Here is a 21970-nt window from a genome sequence, read left to right on the forward strand (position 1 = left end):
TCTTTCCCACCATACAGCAACAATGAGAGATTTATGTCCAGAGTAGACTCTCACCTCCTCTGCTGGCTTATCACAGAGACTGATGCATTCAGTTAATGTTAGATTGTTACTATCTCCCCCTCCTATACAGACTGAAGTAGTTTGGGGCTGGGTTTACTGTAATTAGTACTACTTGGTATGACAGTCTCACTGCAAGGCAGAATGGCTGTCACGGTGGATTGTTGAGGTGTGATATTAAAATGTGGTGATGAAATACAGGGACGGTTTGTCTCTCCTGGAGGACAGTCATAGTGTTGCTCTGGAAAAGTTCAAACCTTGGCTCCTCTGTCACCTCAGCACAGCTACACTGTCACAGTGGTCGGACAAATTCTGAAACTGGAAAGATGGGCAATTTGATGAATGCGGGCAAATAATGATGAATAACCAGGGTCCCAAAATGGGACACTGGTCGAGACTTGGTCCACTGCCCAAGGCAAAGTGACACTTACTAAAATAAATAGTAGTGGTTTCTAAAGTAATGTGCGGCAGTGTGGCCTGTGCTGTCAGCTCCTCCTGCCACTGCAGGCTGGAAATGGGATATGTGTAGACCGACAGAAATAGAGCTGCAGACACACAGGCTATCATGTTTTGCTTGCATGCACAATGTCCTCCAGCCTCCTGTGTGTGTGTGTGTGTGTGTGTGTGTGTGTGTGTGTGTGTGTGTGTGTGTGTGTGTGTGTGTGTGTGTGTGTGTGTCTGGGAGGGGGTCACAGCGGCCATGTTTCTCACCTCTAATCTCTCATCTCTCTATTAGACTTATGTAACTATGAAGCATGACAGCGACACCCATAGAACTTGTGTATATATCTACCTCGCCTGCTGTGGCTCTTTTCTCTTGCTGTATTTGTTCGGACTGATTGACTGACAAAGGGCATTAAGAAAATGAGAACTAGAACATTAGAAAACGAGAAGTGATACAGTAGTACAGTACCATAAGAAAACCTCTGCAGGATGATAAATATGGCTGTGAATAGTGTGACCGCCTTATGGTCACACCAGCACACACAGATATCATGAGGAAAGGAAATCCAGTGCAGCCTGGTCTCTGTGTTGTATGTGCAGCAACAGCTGAGCTCAGGCCTCAGGCTATCAGACATCATTGGTGTGTGCGTGCATGCTTGCGTGCATGCTTGCGTGCGTGCGTGCCTGCGTGCCTACGTGCGTGCCTGCGTGTAAGAAAGCAACATCAAAAAGGAGTGTAGAGCCTTTGAACTGTCAGAATTCCTCTGCTCATTAATGAATTCACCACTCTCTCTCCTCCATCCTTCTCTGCCTCTCTTCATCATGTCTGTTCTCCCTCTAATCTTTTCTGTTGTTCCGTCATTCATCTCTGTTTCCTCTGCTTAATTCTCTGACATTTAGTCTAATGTGTTTTTTCTCCGGGAAATTGCAGTTCCAAAATAAATTATACATGTGTTCTTTTATTACATATTTATTACAGAATTAATGAATTGTGTAAAATATGCACCCGCCTCCCTTTTTGATTCTGTTGTGACATTTTGATTAGATTACTTAGAGAAAAATGAGCTGTCCTGCTCATATTATTCTGTTTTACTTTGCAATCGTATTTGCTAACCATATTCTATGTTTTGTGTGTGCAGGCATTCAAGCCAGTGGTGGGGAAGAGCCTGTTGTCGTCGGTAACAGCAGTGGAATTCTTGTTAGACCAACAGCTGGACTTCCTTTCGGATCATTCAACTTTCCAACCATACCAGGTAATAATCACGCTGATGATCATCAGGCCTTGGGAAGCAGCCCTCTGACTGTCATTTGTCCGTGTCAGACGTCCACCACATACAATGGCATCAGAGTATTTACTCCTGCACTTTTGCACATGTTATTGTGCTGTAGACTTAATTGAAGAAATCGCCCTTTTGGAACCAGTCAACCATCCTAATGATCACTTGATCATTATAGGTTATTGAGTGTTGACTGGTGCCAAGAGGGCGATACAGACTGTTAAGACTCTTGTGGTGCTCTGAATTGTGGTTCGGAAGATGCACTTTGATTTAAGTATCCTAGAGTTGATCTTTGGCTAACTTAACTGACTGCGCATAGTTTAGAAACGCGCACACAATTCACATTACATGTCAGGATAAAAGCAAGGGAAGACCTCTGTGATAAAACCGATGTGAAGTTTAGATCAGGGCGAATGCATAAAAACCTTAACTAAACCTCTTAGTGTTCCCAGGAGAACAGTGGTCCCCACAACTTTGAAAGTTTAGAGCACCAAACTGTGTTTTTCAGCTATTTGGCTGTGTATTTTTTGTGTGTTTGTTTTACTTATTTGCTTGGTTTGTCATTTTGTTTGTATTGTCTTGAATTGTATAAGCTTGACACCTACAAAGATTAATCTAACAAAGATGATGCTTGATGGCCAAGAACTGAAATATAAAAGAAGAGAGTGATATTTTGGGAAACTTTAAGATGAATTTTAATTGAACAGACGATTAACACCACTTCCGTGTGTTTGGTAAATATGAATCTACAGCCTGCAGTTAGTGAGCTTAGCTCAACACAAACACTGCAAGCCTGCCTCTGAAGCTCACGCATTAACACGCATAGTTGCATATAAATATTGTTTACAAAATCTTCCAAAAAGTATTCCTGAGTGATCATTGATTAACAACAGCATCTAAACAGTTCATGCTTGCATTCTTTATATAGCTGGTTTCAGAAGCATTGGCAGCTAGTACTCCTGGCAGTACAGCACTGAAATTCAGTTTGTGAATAAGGACAGTTTATATATACAGACAAAGCAAGGAAATTGCTGTTTGTGGATTGTCTCTTGTATTCCTTTGTTGCTATTCTTTCCAGCATGTGTACCCAACTGGGGATGGTTGTGCACTCTGTCCTGCTCGTGGATACCTATAGCACCTAGTTCAGTTGAACTGTTGTACTTTCATTGACGGTACATAGCGGGCTGGAGGATGAAGCAGAAAGGGCAGCAGGAATGTTGAATAGCTGGATCTGTCTCATGGCACCAGCTTTAAATGCAGAGCAGTTAACATTATATAAAAGAATCCCTGCTGTCTTGATGTGAGTAAAATGTTTTTGTTAAAAAAGAATTAGGAATGTATTGTTTGTTGGCAGATAAACACATTTGAAGCAGTTCTTATTTGCTAATTAGGGATTAGTCATTCACAATTAGTTCTAGGCTGGATTCTGTGGCCGTTCAGTTCCACTGGCCCTAGAGAGCAGCCAGGGCTGGGTGCTGTGTTCCATATGGATCAGACACTGCCAGGGTTCAGTGTGAATATAAAGCCAACATGTCCTCTGACTCATAAATTGCATCCTCACATCCACACAAAATAATACTGACTGATACAGACACACACTGGATACTGTAGCTTCACAGCAAGCAGTAAGTCATAGGGATGTATACTTGTGTAATGCGGCTGCGTATTTAATTAGAGCGATGTGTGTATGTGTCAGTGCTCCGCAGCTGAACACAGCTTGCATTGTGCTGGCTGGAACACTGTGTTCCACTCAGTGTCAGCCAGACGGGAAGACTGTGTTCCACACTCTGACCAGCCGTCATCAGTTTGTGCTTAAGACCAGTCCAAATACCAAGAGTGAAACACTGTTTCTATTTTTTTCTTTTGCTTGCAGCCAGTCAGAAGTAAGATCCACTGACGCTGTCCTCTGGTGACTCAAGCTTTGAATGTGTGCAGGCATTTCTGTGGCTGTTCACTGTGGCCAATGCGCAGACTCTGTCATGGTCATGGTCAGCTACCATTACATGCGGCGTTATGCTGGTTAGTTCTGTGTACCTGGACTATCACAACACCTAAGTGACATCCAATCTTAATAGAGCGCAACAGTGAGGTTCCGGAAGTGAAAATTCCATTCATATTCTCCATTGACATGATTGATTATTAACCATAATGTCGTAACCATCCACGGTAGACTTTCCATGAGCTTCAAGGTTGTGAAACAATGGTATATGCACATGTAGAAGCCACAAGTCCGTATGAAATCAACCTTGTTTAAAAAAAAAAAAAGATTTATTTGTGATAGAAATGAGAGAATACTACACTGCCCACAATCCTAAAGTGTAACATTGGCATCTATGATTGGTGGAGCTCACTGTTGCCATGGAAATGCTTACTACACCCAGGAACTTCATGTCGGCTAGTGATGCTGCATTGTACTCTAAACTCGGAGCTCGGCGTCAGGGTTGTCGTTTCAACTATACCTCAGAACTCGAAATTACAGACCTCCGAGCGGAGGTTGCAACTCGAACGCCTTCTCGAGTCGGAATTCCGATACATGGGGTCGGAGGAACCCTACCAACCCCGACCTCGGAGCTCTGAGTTCCGAGAGGTAATGAAATGCAGCATGAGTTACTGGTACCCGCTGCTACCACTGAACTCTATGATCGATGTACACTATACACGCACACAAAACAAGCTGCAATACATTACAACAATATTAAAACTATAGTGATGATGACACAGTCTTGTACCTTTGCTTTTTTTCCGTTTTCCAATTTTTTTTTGCACTGAATAAAATGTTTTATGGTACGATTCAATTCATAGTTTATTGGCTTGGTTCCAGACTTAAAACTCTTTATATAAGGATTTTATGAAATGTCAATGGAGAAAATGAATGGGAAATCCACTTATTGCACCAGAGCCGTTCAAAAAGTTGGCGGTCACTGTAGCACTCTCTGAGTGAGACAGTTTAATGTCATTAGGTCACAGAATAAGTGCAAGTAAATGACCAGCTGTGGTCACTGAACAAAGATGCTGTTTGAAATTTCCTGTTATCAGTCATGTTGTTTTATGAGTTACCCTTGGACTGAATAACAGCTGTTATTTGGGCGGCTGTGGCTCAGGAAGTAGAGTCGTTCGTCCACCAACCCGAAGGTTGGCGGTTCGATCCCACCTCCCGCCAGTACACATGCCGTTGTGTCCTTGGGCAAGACACTTAACCCTAACTTGCCTCTGACGGCTCTGAATGAGTATGAATGTGACAGAAAAATGCGTGATAAATAGCAGCGCTGTATGAATGTGTGTGAATGGGTGAATGTGACTCTCCTGTAAAGCGCTTTGAGTGGTCTATATGAATAGAAGAGCGCTATATATATATATACAGTCCATTTATGGAGTTTTTGTGTGGCCTTGTGTGGCCTTTGTGTGGCCTGACTCCCAGTTAAAGGGAAGTTAAAGTTAAAGGATGAAATCCACTTCCTGGAGTCAGTGCTCCGAAAAAAAGGACAAGGCTTTGCCTGTGCATCGGTAAAGCAATGCCCTCGCTCCATTAGATCTGGACTCAGAATGGCTCTCACGAAGATATCTGTACAAGTACACGCACACAGCTAATATCTGTGACAGTGACAGCGTCAGCCTGTAGACTTAATTGTCTCCCAATGGTGTTTAGCATGACCTGGACATGAGAGGATTGAGTTAAAAATGTGCACACACAGGCACACTTGCAGTTTGACAGTTGATCCTTTACATTGTGTTCCTGGGATAAACTGAACATGGCCAATACAGTCTAACAGCTTAATGTAACGTGTTTTACTCGGGAGTGGTGTGAATGACAACATTTTGCTTAAAATAAGATTAAACGCTTTTACATTTAGTGTTTTGGGACCTTTCACACTTGTGCTTTAAATTGAACCATGTAACCACACTGACATGTTGCAGACCTCAATTGGCTTAGAGAGTTTTAACCTGTTACATTGACCTAAAGTGAATATGATCATTTGAAAAATAATGAAGAAGCTAATGAATAAAAGGTGTCCCCACTTTTGCTCAGATTGTGAATTGTAGAAGGAGAAACGAGTGGATTGCTCATGAATGGTTCTTATCAATACTTTATTTATATTTTAAGCATTTACTTTGATTCAGAGCTGCACACGTACTTATATGCCCCCAATATTTCCTACTCATTCCTGAATAGGAGACAAGCTACCGCGCCGTTGCTGTGCCTCTGTGCTTTCATTCACTGTGACAGACAGCAGTGATCACAGTGAGCACAGGGTTTGCAGTGGAAATGGTTTATTTAGATGTGTGTCAGTGAACAACTGAGCAACAGCTAACTCAGTCTTTCTTCTACTTGCCTCATGTCAACACATGAAGTGTACCCTCTCCACCAACATCAGGAACTTGTGAGGGAAAATCACAAAAAACAATCACAGTGTTCTTGTCCCCATGTGGTAGCTCTAGAGCAACTGTATCCCTGAAGTGCGGTTGCACTGATAAGGTGTGCTTCACATACTGTGTAGCTACAGGGGCAATATTTACCCAACTGAATGTAAAGTCATCTTTGTAAACTCTGGAGTGATGTTTAACACCGTTACGACCGGTTACAGTCACACTCAGCAGCCGCCCCACCTCTTACCCCAGGCATCACCAGACTACTGCAAAGGGCTTACTATTGTGCTCAGTCACATGGCACCCCACTTTAAAAAAACTAGTGGCCACAAATACGAGCTACATCTATCCAAAGCACATCATGGAGACGAATTAACAACAGAATGCTCTGGTCACATCCCGTCTGACTGATTTGAAGAACTGCAGCAGGCCCTGGAGTGATAAGCTTTGCTTGAACATTTTCTCTCGGTGTTCTTTACCTTGTGGATTTTTTGCTGTGACATTTACTAGACATGTTTAAAGAGTTTGTCAGCCTTACATGTTCCTGAAACGTTTTATCAAGTGTCTCACGTCTTTAAATCTAGTGTAAAATTGCAGATGTTTTGTCATGCCACGATATTTAAAGCCGTAAGATTGCTTTGCCGTTCACACTACGGGACTTGTCATCCATTAATCGCGAGGCTTTACTGTGTGGTTCAGCGGTAAAGCCAGCTCGAGGTTACATTCATTATCTGTTGCAGTGAAAATGCAAAACACGACACAAAAAACTAGCCATGCATTAAGTCTGCGTGATAAAAAGTTCAGACACACCGAAAAGGCAAAGGCAGAGAATATCGGTGAATAATGTTGTTTTGCCACAGTTCCTCCCCCCGGGTTTTGCGGTCAATGCACTCTCATCGCAGCTCACACTACAGGAGATGGGCTCACCGACACATCCAGATATTTAGCCTGCTAGATATCTGGCGAGGCCTCGGCGAGCCACTCTGATCGCGATGTTGGTAGCTCACACATAGAGATCGAGTGCCAATTTACGAGCTGCAATTTCACGTCGATTTCCCCCCGATTTGCGGCGAGATCCAGACTGCTGACGGCAGAGAAGTAGTTGCACGCAAGTAAACACACACACACGCACACGCACACGCACACACACACACACACACACACACACACACACACACACACACACACACACACACACACACACACACACACACACACACACACACACACACATTTCCTCCATACCAGCTCTCTGTTCCTCTGCCTGCACAGAGCTGCCCTTTCTTCTGGAGACCTTTGAACCCCACAGAGCAATAAAAACAATTCGACTCTCTCCCTCACACACACACTCAGTCTGAGCAGTGAAGCTATGGCCACGCCCCTCGCTGTTTTTCCAGTTGGACAGGAAGACTGGAGGGAGGGAGAGAGGGAGGGAGGGGCTACAATCTGTTTGGCATAAATGGTACAATAAAGTCACTGTTGAGGCCAACCCAGCCTGCTACTTTAGTCTGTATGTCTGTCTGTCTGTCTGTCTTTACCCTCCTTCTATGAAAAAATATACATATTTATAAGAAAAGCTTAACAAAAAACATCTTCACCCTTCAGAAATCCCTCAGGGTCATGGTGCTGTAAAAGGCAGATTGTGATTGATAGATTGCCGGCTGAGCCAGCTGACATCCATCAGTCTGTGAACATGTGACATATTAAATCACATGCTGCAGTCCGGTTGTAATTCTGTGGAATTAATTATGATTGATTTATTATGTACTGATTATTAACGGATGCTCCCAGTCAAATGACAGTTGGAGTGTGTTCAGATTCTGCAGAAGCCAATCAACTATGTCAACAACTGATGGATTGTTTTCAAACCAAACAGCTGTTGGTGTTTGGACTCTTGGTTGGACAAAAATACATCAGATGATGTAGCCGTGTGCTGTTGGGTACTGAGATAAGCATTTTTCTTGATTAAACAAGAGAGGGATTTGATTTGATCGCTCAGACATGGGCCTGACTGGGCAGAGAACCACAGTGATTTAGAGCTTGATACCACCTGCTTTAAAGTTGTAAAGGATTCCCTCACTGGAGCTGTTGGATCAGGAGGCAGAGAACAATGGGTGCTGACTAAATGAAAGCCCATTCCTTGGTAGTCTGATATCTAAACGCACTTCTCAGAGTCATGATATTCCTGCTGTAGCTCCAACAACCCACAAGCCTTTATATGATCAGTATTACACACATATAAAACTACGCAGGACAGCTTTTTGACGCATATTTTTCTTAGATAAACAGATTTCGAGTACTGTGCCATGATACTTTTGACTAAACCCTTTTGAATTTCATGATTTGCAACTTTTAAATTCAACTGAGTTATGTCACCATATTTTGTAGTGAAAAGGCAGAAAACTACAGAGAACAAACAACTTGCTGCTACAATCGGAAAATGAGCAGAAAAAGATATGAAATATGAATAATTCAATGTGATAATAATAATAATGAAGTAACAAGCAATGATAACATGATATAATGATGTGGTCAAACGCTGTAGTAAAAGCTTGTGAATGAACTTTTGAGTTTTAAATCTGGCATATCTATGGATTGTTAAGGTTCTTAAGTTTTTATTATGCCACTTCTATGTTGCAGCAGTCTGGCCTGTACTTAAAAACGAATTCACCCCGATTCTGCAGATAAAACATGACTCCAGTGAGGTCTTGATAATCTATTATCATGAAACTCACTAATCCTTTGTGTCTGGGCCACAGTAACAGGGCTTTCTCTCTTTGTCTTGTGCTGACAGTATAACTGAGAAGTGAAATATCTGTTGGAAATATTGTTTTCAAAACCTCAGAGTGAAGCTTCACATAGTAATTACAGCGTGTTGAGAAAGGTGGTGGAAATATGCTGACTTCTTATCATCATTACATATTACCCTAATAACCGCTGCCCGTGCATGTTGTCTCCTCTTCCTCATCCTGTGACCTACTGTGTGACACTGCTGATGCTTTCTCTGTGAACTGTTGTGCATTTGTACATGTACACTTTGTCAGGCCATAGTGAAAACACTGCCATCATGGATCACATCATTGCACGTTGTCTTTCCTTCTGAGCAGTTACTGGATGATGGGACATTTGTGGAATTCATTGTCAGAAAAGGGATCAGGTCTGAATCTACAGACCACAATCAAAGATGTTCACCATCAGTGGGTGGACAAAAGGAAGCCTGCTGCAGCCTTTCACGGAAACTGCCCCTCAGTTTGGCAAACAACATTCAGAGTCTGTCCCTGTTTTTTTCTTGAGCAAGTATTTTTAGACTTGGTTTTACAATACCTAATTCTAATATCTCATAATAAAGTGGCAAGTTGTAGGCAACAGCAGACTGAGAAGTGAAACATCGATTGGAAATTCTATTTTCAAAACTTTTTCATTTCAGTCCACTGGCAACTGAGTAACTCAGTTTTGAAGGAATAACATCAGACACTCTACCACAGTTTGTTTCCTCCTGCCTCAGCACCACCATCTCCATGGCAACAAGCAATCTCCCTGAAAAGAGATGTGTTTAAAGTCTGTAACACGCCATCTGTCTGTGTCTCCATATATATGTGAATGTGTGTCATATTTGTTGTTACATCACTGACTATCTTGTGCGGAAGGTGTCCTCATGTCACACTGTGGTATATGTGTGTGTGCGCCCTCTTTGGTGATCACAGTGGGCCTTTAACAAATAGCCAAGAAATGGTACTAGGTAACGGTTGAAGACAATAATTAAAGCCCTTTTTTAGACAATGTATTTTAATTAATAAATGATGAAATATCTATATCATGATGTTGAGCAAAAAAGAAGGCAACATGTGTCATATTTGACCTTTTTTATATAAAAATAATCTGCTATGCCTCATATTTTGTTTGACATTGTCTAACCCCAAAAAAGCCCACCGCCCACCACAGCAGCTCGTGCTAGGTTGTGTCTGCCACTGATATAAAACCAGGCCTTCTAGCCCTGGTTGGTCCTTTGTAGCAGCTTGCTTCAGGCAGGCCTGCATTGAGTTCAGGATCTTTCCCGAGAACCAAGGCCTTCCCCAGTAGAGGGGAAGCAGAGAGGAGCGAAGTTCTCTCCTTGAAGTTAGAGGCAGAGAAGAAAACTTTGCTCCCTGAAGAGCAGCAGGAGAAGAGAGAGAGTTTTTATAGGACTGGTAACCCCCTGGGTCTTGGGGCACACATGGTGTTGGAGGACATTTCCCACTCAAAATGTGATAAGGTGAGGGATCAGGCGAGTCTGAGTTTCTTAGTCTTTTCTTGTGTCTTTTGAACAGTCTATTCTTTCTTCAATCTGAGGCAATGCAGGACTGATGTTTGGTATGACAGTGGTAATAGAAATAATTGTAAGGATATATGAGAGGCATGCTGACCTCGCTAGCACTGCCTTCCACTGTGCTATTTTTAGTGTGTATGCTGATTTAAGATAGAGCTGCATGAGGCTGTGAAACTGGAACACTGCAGCAGAACTAGAGAGAAAGATGGAGAGAGATGGGAAGGTGAAATGAAAGACTCATTTAGTCTGCTCTGCTTCTTGCTGAATCTCAGCCTCCATGTCTGTCTTTGACTCCACCACTGTGTGGAGATATACTCAGGTTGCACCGATACCTTTTCTCAGTGTGGTATTATGTCTGTTCTATTCTAGACTTTCATGTCACTTGGACTGCAGAGGGTATTATCTTGAGAAAAAGATTAATCTCAATAGTAAATCACCTTGAGTTATTCACCTCGGAATATTGATTCTCAAAATTTTGAGTTGAATCTTAAAGTTAAATAGATGATTTGTGTGAGTCATGACTCCAGTGAGGATTTGATAATGTATTATTATGAAACTCAGTTATCCTTTGTATTGTTTTCAAACCTCAGAGTGAAGCCTCACACATTAATTACAGTGTGTTGATAAAAAAAGGTGGTGGAAATATGCTTAGATTTCAGACTGCAGATTTCTGATGTGTTTCCTCATTACTTTTCATCATTACATATTACCCTAATAACCACTGCCCATGCATGTGTGTTCACACAGACACGCAAAAGAAGCTGAGTGTGGTTCCTCTTCCTCATCCTGTCTTCTGTCAGTGTCGAGTGTAGTTCTGCTTTGTGTGTGTTTGATACTTTCCTTCACGTCTTATCTCTCTCACCCTGTGTGACCTACTGTGTGAAACAGCCTTTCCACTGCTGATGTTTTCTCTCTGAACTGTTGTGCATTTGTACATGTAAACTCTGTCAGGGAAAACACTGCCATCATGCTTCGTATCATTGCACGTTGTCTTTCCTTCTGAGCAGTTACTAGATGATGGGACATTTGTAGAGTTCATTGTCAGAAAAGAGATCAGATCTGAATCTACAGACCACAATCAAAGATGTTCACCATCAGTTGGTGGACAACAGAAACCCGGCTTCAGCTTTTCACGGTCACTGCCGCAAACAACATGAAGGGTCTGTCCCTGTTGTTTTGGGTTTTTTTGGTTTGGTTTGAGTGCGAAAGTTTTCTTAGACTTGGTCTTAAAATACCTCTTTCTACTATCTCATGATAAAGTGGCACATTTTATGCAATGGTAGATTGTACTTGTTACTATTGTTGGTGATGGTGTTGGCCTGAAGGCTTAGGATCGAGAGGTCCCAAGTTCAACTGGTGTTGGTTCTCAGAGATGTCCCGATGCCATTTTTCCCTTCCCAATACCAATTGTGATATATGGACTTTGCGTATTGGCCGATACAGTGTACTGATCCCATACCAGTGCATTCTGAAAACTAACAACTTATATAAAGTATTTCAACAGATTTATGCTATTTACCTTGTATGGAAGGTTTAGATCAAACTCTTTTCAAACACACATAGTGAATGAGTGTCATTGAACTTCTATTATGATCTAGTTTGATGGTCATACCTGAGAAAGAATAAACAACAGTTACTTTTTTATATAGCTGTTAAAGTGCAGCCACAGCTTATAAAAAATAAAAGACCTTTAAAGTTTTAAAAAAAACACATTAATAACAACTTCAAAACTAAATAAATCTAGGGATGAATAACAATCCTTTTAAAAACTGTTAACTGTTAACGTGCATCCACAGTATCTTTCACAGCACCAGTATAAAATAAAAATATAGTACATGTTGCCGTTTTACTCGTGAGACTTTCCAGCGTGAAATATTAGCCGTGTCCCAATTCAGGGCCGCTTCCTTCTGATGATGTGGTGTACGTAGGTCATAGACCGCAAAGAGCCAGACCAAAATGAGACGGAAACTCAGCCTTACTGGTGTTTTCACTAGCTCTGACTTACGCCACACTACAGGAAATCACTACTTTGCCACAGTACTTGCCAGTGACAGTACAGTGCAACTACTGTTTTGGAGCGACAAAGAAAAAGTGATTTCTGGTTGTGCAACATCAGCCAGGGCTAGTGAACATTGAAATGAAAATTGAATTTATAAGTTCTTTGCCAACTGAAAGAGAAGAAATGGTGTGACATTTACCTGTGTGTCTCTCTCTCTCTCTCTCTCTCTGTGTGTGTGTGTGTCAGGATGAGGTGGACAATCAGAACCCAGTGTTAAGAGACAACCCTCAGCTCCATGAAGAAGTGAAGGCCTGGCTGAAAGACCAGAAGGTGCAGGAAATTTTCATGCAAGGTAAGCGTTTCAGTATCATATAAGCATAAATACATAACTAGTAGAGCTTTTCTAGAATGCATCCTTGTTACATAGTACTGTGTAGCATTTTAAACAGTTACAGCTCTTAATTTTAGAGCTTTTCTTAAAGGCTATGTTTTAACCATGTTGTCATTCAAGTCATTACTGTAACTAGTGTGTCTTACAAAGTGAGCAACCTGCACTGCTGTTTTCTGTTCCAGGTCCCTATTCTTTGAATGGCTACCGTGTGCGTGTGTATAGACAAGACTCAGCCACCCAATGGTTCACTGGCATCATCACACACCACGACCTCTTCAGTCGAAACATGGTCGTTATGAATGACCAGGTACACCCTCTCTCTCACTCACACACACACACACACACACACACACACACACATTATGACTGCTAAATTTTTACAGACAGATGCATAATGTTAGAGAAAGGCTAGATGCTGTCTATTAAGGGCAACAACTAAATCAATTTGTGAGAAATGGATGCATTCCATAAGACTTTTACTTAAAACTGAAATTTGTTAATTGTAATGACTCATCTCATTTTCAAAGTTATTATTTAGTTGTTGTCTTTTTGCAGAAAAAAATGTCCCAAAGAATATTTTGCCATAGTTTTCTGTGTTGAAATGCACACTGCTCAACACTTGCATTAGGTGCGCTGTACCTTTCGCACATGGACAGTGTAAAGAGAATCTGATATGTGTTCAGGTGCTAGAGCCTCAGAACGTGGATCCATCCATGATCCAGATGACCTTTCTGGATGACGTGGTCCACTCCCTGCTGAAAGGAGAAAACATTGGCATCACATCCAGACGAAGGTCACGATCCAGCATGAACAACAACTCTGCCCATGTGAGTACACTCGCACACATGGACACACAACATCACAACATAGGAGCGCTACTGTCGAAGCTTCCTAACATTAGTTGTTGTAGTTGGTGCTGAAGTGTGAAATGTACTGACCCATGTAACAGTGCATGAATGTACAAAGCAAAAAGGAATAACAAATATATAGAATGGTCAAAGTAAATACATTGTGAAAGGGTACTGTAGCATTACTCTCAGCCACCATGATACAAACAGGGTGAGATCGAGTTTAAAAAAGAAAATGCTGCCCCTGGAAGATTGGAGAATCTCAGTCATCCTGGTCAGGGATGGGTAACTTTGACTAGAGGGAGGGACACACAAATGTTATCCTCACTACCAGAGGGCCAGATTGTGACCGTGCAGTTTCACTGGTAGGATACTGTAACCCCATCATCCAATTAGCCAATTATAGCTACTAAATTAATGAATATCACAAAATATGTAATGGTAATCAAACTTTATTTTACCAACATCTCTATTTTTCATATTCAAATGCATTTAGTAATGCTCCTATTTATGTGTCACAGGGTGGACTTGAAACGTTAAAACAGACATGCTAAAAAGAGGTTTGCACACACTGCCCAGCGCAGCACTAGACTAGAGCTCTGACCACCACTACAGGTGCACAACAAAACAAAACATGCAAGAATGAAATCCCCCTTCCATGAGCTTGGTGACACTTCTCTCGGTCGAGTTTTCTTTGTTGGCCGCTCATGTCTGTCTACGCCGTGTGTAGTTGGCATGACTGGCAAGACCAAACGAGACCGCAGTTGCTTGGCAATAAGCCTCTTGCATTTCGAGGAGGCGCCCTTTAAGGGTGGGGATCCAGTTCAAATGTGGTCAAATGGGCGGCTCGCGCCTGTAAAACCAACAATTTTATTGAGATTTGGAAAAAAGGTTTTATTTTTTTGGTAAACCAGTCCATTAATCACTCAGCCAGTCATTTTTATTCCCACAGTCATATCTGGTCCTGCAGTCATTTACAAAATATCTCCTTGTCTCACTTTTTTAATATTAATTGCATTTTTTTTTTAAATTTTCTCTTTCTTGTTGTTAACACCTTCAAGATGGCAGGAGGGAGACCCGGCGGGACCACTGGCAACACTCAGGTACCCCCAACCACACCACACCCTCACCTTACCCCCTAACAGTCCATACCCATGTTTTCCACAATACACTACAGTTGAAAGTCAAAGCTCATAGGCTCAACCTGTGCCTGTTTTATACGTTGTCGTCCGAGGGAAGTTAACAGGCTGAGGTATCACATCGTCAAAAGTGCTGCAGATTCATCTGGCTTCACAGTGTCACCGGTGAAATATAAACACAGGGGGGAAAAAGTAATCGATTAAGTCAGAGGGAGACAGAAACCCGTCTCAGCGAGCAGGCCTTCCTAGAATCTGCAATTAGTATTTTATTCAATGTTTCAAAAAAAACTCAATGTTTACCTGTTACATGTGTGCAGCTTTACAAAATCTCTTTGCTGATACATCACCTGAATAAAGAAATGGCATGCATAAAAAACTACTTAAATACTTCAAAACTTCACTCTTCAAGTCTTCAGTACTTCAAAAAACAAACATTTTAATTATCTTACACGTTGCACTAGTTTTTAGAAAGTTTTCAAGAAACACCAAATAAAAACACTCACTGACAACATTGATTTGTGTACATAGACAGACAGCAGTTGTTTCTCACAATGTAAGGAAGCAAGTCCACTTGGTAATTCTGAGAGACACTGACCTCTCGGGCTCTCTTATCTTTGTGAGGCCATTCATCCGCTTCAACAGCCCAGTGCAAGGTCAGCTCAGTGTGAAATGTTAAAGTGCTGCCCTGCCTTTCATAAAGAGCTCGGGGTGCACTGGGCTGATCAGGAATGCAACTTACTGGACTGGATTTTGGGGGGCTTTTTCGGGAACAGCCTGTGACATTTAACTTCCCTGCCCAGATGCATTCTTTATCCCATTGAAAGTTCCGTCTGGGCATTATCCAAAGTCACAGTCACAGGCTCGTTTGATAGTTTACCCTGCGCATGTCCCAGACAGGGTCAGGAGCATGAGACGGTAATTAATCAGAGAGGCACACTGACCTTCTCTCAGCAAGAGGCTGGAAAGCGGTTGTCCTCTATGTGTACTCAGAGCCTAACTGTGTTCCTACTCATCAAGCCCTGCGGTCCTCATTCTACCTTCACAAGGCTAACAGCAACATTAGAACAACAAAACACCGACTGTGACTATAAAAAAAGTAAAGATATGCATTTGTTACTATAGGGACGTTCAGAAAGTTAGTTCCCTCCAAATCATCTCATGATAACAGGAATTACTGAGAACGAACTGATGTAAAGACTTATTCGTTCTTGGTTTCATACTGAAAGACATCCAAACTCTTTCACTGTGTCAGCCGAAAACTGTACTAGCGCAACAAAAAGTTGACAAATGGGATATCAGGGTGTCAAATAATTAGCTGTAAGCCATCTTGCTGTGTACAAATCCATGGATACAGTTGAATAATATTGTAAAGGTGTAAAATGCCACCCACACTAAAATTGTGTACAATTTTTTAACTTATTTAAGAAGAAAACTCTACTCTGGCACTATGTTCACATATCGTATTACATGACATTGGAAATTTTTTAGTCTAAACAGGGGATGTGGATGAGAGAGGGACATGTCAGTAACCATTTGTCTTGTTTTGTGTGTGTGTGTGTGTGTGTGTGTGTGTGTGTGTGTGTGTGTATATATATATATATATATATATATATATATATATATATATATATATATATATATATATATATATATATATATATATATATATATATATATATATATAGTTTTTTTCATGACCTTAGCTGTGTAGAATTGTGTACTGTGTTGTTAGATCCTGCTGTAAGTTATAGAGGGGTACAAAATTAACTGGAAATTAAGTGTGGGAGTTCAATTTCATTGAATTTTATTTCATTATTATTTCATTATTTCAAGGCACTTTAGTGAGGTGGATAACTCACTATGTAAAGTTGAGTACAGAGCGCAGGAGAGATACCAGGAACGGTTGTAAAGCTGTTGTGTTTAAGCATCTTTAAACTGGTTGTCATGACTATAATAATAGAAATACCCAAAGGTGTAATGGTGTTATCAATAATAACACAGCAATGACAACTCTCTATAATAATATTGTTAGTTCTTAACCTTACTATGTAAAGTGCCTAGATAATGTATATAGTGATTTTGTGCTGTATAAATAAAGTTGGTCTGAATAGTATCATTTGTGATTTTGGTCATTATGTTTGTCTCCATGTTCTGGCATTTGACTTTTTTCATTTTTTTAAATCTCTCAGAGTCATTACACGCGAGCCCAAGCCAACAGCCCCCGCCCTGTCATGACCTCATCAGGCCCCAACCCAAAGGTTTCACAGGGGACGTTAGCCTCCCAGCAGCACAGCCAATCACAGCAAAGCCAGCAACCAGCCAGTCAATCGCACCACTCACCTGGCGGTAGTGGACGGGAGCAGAGAGAGCAGCGCAACTCTCGCTCCTCCAGGAGGAAAGGATCAGACAGCAGCGTTCCAGAGGAAGACAAGGACAGGAGAGAGGAAGCAACAGGCAGAGGTGAGACACCAAACCTTCAACATCAAAAAATCTTGTTAATGGTCAAACTGTGCTAATTTTTAGTAGTGTTTTTTCTTTTATTATGCCACTGTCAGCAGTGGCACAATGGGAAGAGTAGGACCAAACAATTAACTAAAAAAAAAAATACTTTACTCATACTAATCATATTGTTAATTTTTCACAGATATAAGAATTGCATTACGAATCACAATTTTAGTATCACATTTGGAATTTTATTGATGAGGATGAGGATGTGATTTATACTAGGGTCTGTACTAAACAAACATGTTCCCTTACATGTATGGAATAGGATTTGTGGGCACCTCACTGCTTCAAAGGTGTGTTGTGACACTTTCGATAATATTTCCGATGTAATGTTCAGTCCTAGTGATGAGATGATAAGTTCCCAATTTGTGTTCTTTCTAGCTGGGATTGGCTTCTGCCACCCCAGACACACACACACATAACAAGAAAAGGACTAGTCTCCATTTGGTTTTGTGTCTTCTTTGGGGGGCTTCCTTTTTTGTAGAGTTGAGTGTCAGTACTGCATTACATTGCATGTTGCAATCACAGGATGAAATGGAAGTTTTCACAAGGCAATAGTCTAAGTAATAACCAAGAAAAAACAGGTCACTGCAGGAATCCATTTGAATTATCCCATCTAGTTGGTAAAGAATAATCAAATGTTTTTTCTGATCATTTGCCCAGACTCCAAGTCCAAGGTGAAGCAAACGGTGAACAAACGTAGGAAGGGTGAGGAAGATGAGAAGAAGGCAGGTTTAAAGAGGCTGAAGACTGACATGGCATCTGATCTATCAGAAAGTAGCGACTCCGAAAACCCGCACAACAAAAGGGCAGTCCACTCCTCGTGCTCCTCTTCCTCGTCATCATCCTCGTCATCCTCCTCTTCCTCCTCCTCTTCCTCCTCAGAGCCCAACTCTGAGAACGAACTTAAGACTCGCAGCAGTGATGTAAAACCAAGTGTCATTTCCAAAATGGAGGAGGACGAGAAGCCTCTAATGCTGGGCACCAAAATTAACAATTCCTCGTCACTCATCGGCCGCCTGTCCCCATGGGTGGAGCTCCAAGCAACAGAGGAGAGTAAGAAGGGTGTGGTTAAAGAAACAGGGAAGATTATAATGAAGGAGGTGGAGGAATTGGTGGCGGTAACGCAAATCACCCAGTCTCCACGGCAACAGTGTCTGATGTCTGACACCATCCAGGGCAGCATCGTGGAGAGCAGCAAGAACACTGTGAAAGGTACAGTCAGATAATGCATGGTAACGGCTTCATGTATGACAGTTTGGAGTAAAACAGCATTCTTATGGTACTTTTTAATAAAATTTTCTTAATCATAGAATTTTTTCATTTTTTAGCGTCTCCTCGATCCCAGACCCCGTCGTCGTCCCACCTCCATGGCAGCGGCGTGATCGACATCACAGATGACGCCCAGGCCACAGTGCACCGCGAGAGTTCAGAGGCAGTGTCAGCGCTGCTCGCCTCTCAGAAGGCTGAATCCACAGCCCTCTCACCTTACCTCCCCCTCAACCCCTCCCCAGTCTCATCACCTCCCATTCCACCTTCTCCCTCACCGTCAGAAGGAGGCCGCAGGACGGACGTCGAGCCTCCCATACAGCAGCAGCAGCAACAGCAAGGCATTATGGGATGTGGCCTGACAGCAGCCAGGAGTTTAGGAAACAAAATCGAGTTTGCTCCCTCAGAGGTCATCAGGTGAGAACAATTGAATTCACTTCAAAGAACTTTATTCATCCCAGAGGGTCATGTTAAAAAGTGTGTCTTTCTTGACAGCACGGTCTGAGTGTTACAACCCATGCCACTTTTTGATCTGATATGGTGAGTGGGTGGTAGATGTGGATATTCATCTGGTCGCCAAATGTGTGCAGATTTGGTTTCCATAACAGTTCCATCCTATGGACCTTTAATAAGACTACTCAGAGAAATCAAGTTATGCATGTAATCAGAGAACATGTTGAACCCCCTTTGAGAAATGTAAAGACCTGGAATCAGCAAACATTGACTGAAATGTAGAAGCTGCTGTGATGAAGTACACCAATAAAACAACTAATAAATTGGCTGACAAGATGATAAACAGAATATGAATTAAACATTAAGTCTGTTTGTAAATATATTTTTGAATTAAATCAATGTTGGTATCATATTTAAACTTTAAATTAATTAAGCCACTATAATTCTGACGGTACATTAGTGAGTGTGTGTATATCTGTTCGCCACTCGGATCACAGGTCTGGACCACTATTTAATTACCATCTACTCTTACCATAAAAATTCTCAAGCCTAAGAAAATTGGTGAAGGCCCCAAATTATTTTCAATTGCTCATGCGTACAACATAAGAATACATTTTTACTGGTTCTTGCATGAGGCCCTTTGTCGTGCACACTGGAACTGCTTTCTAATAAAGAGATAGTCCCTATGAAAACTATTGAGAGTATGGACGGTGGTAATCCACCCCACCCAGAGCCGTTGAGAGAGAGAGTAGCGACAACTCCGTTCACTCCAATGGACCATTTTTTTTCCAGCAATGGCGGATCTTGGAGCCTCTCAATAGTTCCCGGAAGTGAGCAGCAGCGCATTAGAGTAGCAGCAGAATGGATCAATGGACCGTCTGTGTTGCGCTTATGAAGGGTAAGATGTTTAAATAACCAGATTGTATATTATCAGCACATCTGAATCAAATCAACATGCGCATTACAGCATTAAATTATCAATAAAATTTTACTTTAAAAAAATGTATTGACTAACTACATAGAGTAACAACATAGGCATGTCGGTCTGCTTTATTGTAAATCGATACATTTATTGACTACTAATTTCCAAAAATCGCAGTTCTGATTGCGCGCCAAGAACTTCCGGGAACTATCTCAAGTCTACATGAGTCACGTTACGTGCAAGCATTTGGACTTCCGTTGTCGCTACTCTCTCTCTCAACGGCTCTGACCCCACCCATTTACAACCCCCCAACATCATTGGACAAAGTCTCTCCCTCCTTATTAATCCCAATGTAATTCCTGATAACATTACAGTTTTTCTGCTTATTAAATACTATGCACAGTATTTCTCCCTGATATGTAGTATATTGTTTCCCATAGGATTTTGAGAGACTTTGGTGGGTGGACATCGGACCCTCCCTGGGGTTCGGGCTCATGCTCTCCTGGTAGAAAGTCTTGTACATTTTATAGTTAAAACCATCAATCTGGTGGACTTTGATAGCAATTAAGGAGGCTAGATCTATGAAAAACTTAATGCTCTCTCAACAATTGTGTGCTGTAGTAAAGAATTTAATCATAAACGCATGATCACCACAATTAGTATCCTTACAACCTATGCGTTGCTGCTGACGACCCCCACCCACACACTTTTACAAAAAAGGGGGGAAAGTAGCTTTTTTGAAAATATCATACTTTGCATAGAAAACAATAACAGCACAGAACAATCCACTGTAAAATGTATTAAAAATTGAATTGAATATTGAAGTTGATACCTACAGGAATTTTTACTAGAAGTAGTAACTTGTATAAAATTAAGAACAAATTATTTCCCAAGGATATAGCAATTTATCAGCTGATTTTTTCCTCATATTTTTAAGATTTCCTTTTGAGAAAATTCTTCATGGGGTGTCAGTTAGCTCTCTTGCCAGCGCAGGCACCCCATGTATGGAGGCTCATGTCCTTCTGGAGCGGCCGTGGGTACGACTCCGACCCCAGCCCTTTTGCTACTCTCTCCCCCCTTCACGCTGAATACTGTCCTGTCAATATAGACTGGGAAAAAAAGAAGAAATTCCTCATATAATTATTTGTCTTCAAGGAAATTGTCAGACATTTATATATTTTATATATAAGGGCAGCAGAGAGGCTACTCTCCTCTGCTGGAGACATATTTTAATAATCTTCCTATTTATTCAAGACATCTGTCTGTCTGTCTGTCATATCTTGAGAACTGTTCATCTTATCAGCCTCACACTTGGTTCAGGGCCCAAGAAAGTGTAGTGTTGAATTTGGACTCACGTTACGTTCAGTATTGATACATTTGGAATAAACAGCTGATCAGCTCTCTGGAGCTGGGATTCGTCAGCATAAGATAAGTGTCAAAACAACAACGGCACCTTCAGGGTTTTGAACCAAACTTTGATTAAACAGGTGAACAGTTATATATATATATATATATATAACTGTTCACCTGTTCACCTGTCCTTATAAGCCATTGGCCCCCGGTGCACGCCACTGAATGCAGCTATGGCGCAACAAATAAGACTATGGAGAGCCACCACAGTATAGACATTGGTATAGTAGGAGTAAAAAGTAGCATAAAATGAAAATACTCAACTAACTTTTGTAGCACAAAATTTTAATTAAATATGGTAGTTGAGTAAATACACTTGTCTTCTACCACTGACACGGTTTGTTGCTTCTACATGTACCATGCTTGTCATTATGAACCACAAGAAAGAAGATGACAAGCATTTATGTGGTCACAGCAGTTAAGTAAGCACTTTGTTTGAGAAATCTTTTTATTATGTGAGGAAATATTTGAATACAATTAATTTGGCAGCCCCCATTAAAAGAGGCAGTGGTAGAGATAAACCTAGATCACTTATCATGTAGAAAGTGAAATTAATCTACGTTATCTACACAAGTAAAATACCAG

The 21970-nt window shown here is 41.4% G+C and overlaps 1 protein-coding gene across 2 annotated transcripts in view; it reads left to right on the plus strand.

Annotated features, from left to right (window-relative positions):
- jmjd1cb (jumonji domain containing 1Cb) overlaps positions 1-21970 on the plus strand; it is a 115506-nt gene that overhangs the window by 72442 nt on the left and 21094 nt on the right. For both annotated transcript variants that reach the window (XM_035612308.2, XM_047327513.1), the window contains 8 exons: positions 1641-1754; positions 12695-12800; positions 13022-13146; positions 13523-13666; positions 14749-14790; positions 17016-17286; positions 17995-18546; positions 18663-19017. In XM_035612308.2, coding sequence (XP_035468201.2) covers positions 1641-1754; positions 12695-12800; positions 13022-13146; positions 13523-13666; positions 14749-14790; positions 17016-17286; positions 17995-18546; positions 18663-19017 — 1709 coding nt within the window. The remainder of the gene's footprint in view (positions 1-1640; positions 1755-12694; positions 12801-13021; positions 13147-13522; positions 13667-14748; positions 14791-17015; positions 17287-17994; positions 18547-18662; positions 19018-21970) is intronic.

This window comes from Scophthalmus maximus, chromosome 16 (assembly GCF_022379125.1).
Source record: "Scophthalmus maximus strain ysfricsl-2021 chromosome 16, ASM2237912v1, whole genome shotgun sequence".
NCBI lineage: Eukaryota > Metazoa > Chordata > Actinopteri > Pleuronectiformes > Scophthalmidae > Scophthalmus > Scophthalmus maximus.